Source organism: Microtus ochrogaster, linkage group LG2 (assembly GCF_000317375.1).
Source record: "Microtus ochrogaster isolate Prairie Vole_2 linkage group LG2, MicOch1.0, whole genome shotgun sequence".
NCBI classification, from domain to species: Eukaryota; Metazoa; Chordata; class Mammalia; order Rodentia; family Cricetidae; genus Microtus; species Microtus ochrogaster.
The window spans coordinates 53,187,479-53,189,921 of NC_022028.1; the positions used below are offsets into that span (position 1 = coordinate 53,187,479).

The window sequence follows — 2,443 nt, forward strand, 5'->3', positions numbered from 1 at the left end:
CCAATGTAAGGTTTATCAAACTGCTAAGAAGAGTTTTCTCTGCAAAGACAAATACTACGGAAGGAAACTCTCGGAGGAGGGGTTCAGGCAAGCCCTTTCCCAGTTCCTCCATGATGGAACCCGCCTACGCACAGAGCTCCTGGAGCCCATCCTTCGCAGGCTGCAGGCTCTGCTCACGGTCATCCGGAGCCAGAGTTCCTACCGCTTCTACTCCAGCTCCCTCCTCATAATCTACGATGGGCAGGAGACCACTCAAGGCAGCCCGTCCGGTGCCCCTGCCAAAGTCGATGTCCGAATGATTGACTTCGCTCACGCGACGTACAAGGGTTCCTGGAATGAGCACACCACCCACGAGGGACCAGATCCTGGCTATATTTTTGGCCTTGAAAACCTCATCGGGATTCTACAGGATCTCCAAGAGGGAGAATGAAGGTTCTTGGAACTTCCTGGAATCTTCTGGGCTACAGATATTGCAAAGGGACCTAAGCTAGAGTAGCCTAGCTCCATCCCCTGTAGGTGTCTTTGTAATGACCATATCTACCTTCTGTGCATCTCTGTGCATGGCAAACAGCGTTGGCAGTTGCCACAGGAATCTGCTCCTCAGGCATCCGCCCCTCACAGGGCATCTTCTGCGGTGCAGCTCCTCTTGGAGCAGACAGTAGAAGTGCCACCATCATCAGCGCACAGGACGGGGTAGCCTGGGTCAGAGGCCAGCGCTGCAGCGATGCAGGGTGCCTGCATTCCAGAACGCTTGCTTTTCCATTGTTGTGCTGCAGTCCCCAACAGCCAGGAGGGAGAGAAAAAAACCAAACCAATCTCCTGGAAGAAGTCTGGAGGAAAATTCTGCTTGTGGGGCTCGGCCACGCCACAGGCAGGCACAGCTGATGCCTCCCACCTCCTACGAAGAGATATAGGTGGGACAGGAGTAAGTGAACCCATTAGTCCATCCTGCCTGCCTTGGGCTCAGGTTCTAAATGGATAAGAGCACTGGCCGGGGTGTGGCGGGGTAGCTCAGTAGGAGGCTGAAGCTTGCGTGCAGGAGCTCCTGGGCTCCAAACAAGAATAACAGTGATAACGAATGGGTGAACAAGGATAGGCCCAGGCAGACCCTGATACCCCCCCCCCCGCATGTGAGGGGAGGAGCCCAGGCAGACTTCTGGGGGGCATGAGGGAGGTGTCCCCACAGACTTCTGGGGGCATGGAATGAGCAAGTCTGCCACACTGTGATCACAGGATGAGCCTGACCTGGAAACGCAGCTTCCAGTGGAGGCGGAGTACACCAGCAGAGGAGCCAATAGCCTGGATCTCCCATTTCTATTTATTTATTTTGGGTGTGGGTAGGGGGAACCCAGAGCGATGTTTACAAGAGCAGCGCAAGCGAGGAAACCAGAGCAAACAGGTCCAACGACAACGTCCTTCTTCTGCAGCATTGAAACTTATTACAGTGCCCTGGAGACCGCCGCAATGCTATGCTCCCCAATTAAGGAAATCAATTTGTTAATAAAATTGCTGAGGTCACCAGTGATTATTGGTGTGCCTAATACCCTTTCTGTTCATCTGGTCAGCGCGCTGTCCGGTACTTCAATTTATGAGACGCTGGAGTGTGCAGCAGGAACAGTTTCCCAGCTTCCCCGGTCCCTCAGGAAATGTGGTAGCAGTGGGACTAATGAAATATTCATATTAGGCGAGGAGGAGGAGGAGGAGGGCTGACGTTGGAAGCCTGCTTGCCTAGATTCCGAGAGACCCTGAGTTCCATCCCCAAGACTGCACTGCCTGGGGAGAGGAGGCAGAGGATCAGGCGTCCAAGGTCATCTTTGGCTACAGAGTGAGCTTCAGGCCAGTTTCGCCTATATGAGAAATCAGTTTCGCCCTGATTCAGAAAAAACAAAACTGTATTCATCTGCAAGCAGGCTCCCAAAAGAAGGGACATTGAATTTCAAAACCCTCGAGGGCAGAATTAAGGCACCGTCAGGCTCTAATGATAAATGTGATCTTTCCAGAATCCACTCCGAGGAAGAGTAGCGTGGACGAGAAAACTCTTGTTTAGTTGTGCGGCACAGTGGTGTGCACCCTCAATCCCAGTGCTCTGAAGGCAGAGGATCTCTGTGAAGTCAAAGCCAGCCTGGTCTACAGCGTGAGTTCCAGGCCAGCCAAGGCTACCCAGTGAGTCTGCCTAGAAAGGAAAGGGAAGGAAAGGGTGGGGATTTCAAAGCAGGTTAGTTTCCAAATTAACATTTTGGCCAAGGTAACGATGTCATTAATTTGCAAACTCTATGCCCTTGGCAAGAAAATGGATACTTCCTGAAACGAAGTATTTGTCAGTGACAAACCCAATCCCTGAAGGTTGCTTTCTCTGGTACCACAGCAGCCAAGTCCACGGTTCCCCATGCAGCTGTCACCCTCTCTCAGCTGAGGGACTGGCCTGGGACACCACCACACAATA

General features: G+C 52.5%; 1 protein-coding gene across 1 annotated transcript in view; it reads left to right on the forward strand.

Annotated features, from left to right (window-relative positions):
* Positions 1 to 430, forward strand: part of Ip6k3 (inositol hexakisphosphate kinase 3) — a 10,925-nt gene extending 10,495 nt beyond the window's left edge. Inside the window, exon 5 of the mRNA XM_005360388.1 lies at positions 11 to 430. Within this exon, the coding sequence (XP_005360445.1) occupies positions 11 to 430 (420 nt within the window). The remainder of the gene's footprint in view (positions 1 to 10) is intronic.
* The last annotated feature ends 2,013 nt before the right edge of the window (positions 431 to 2,443 follow it).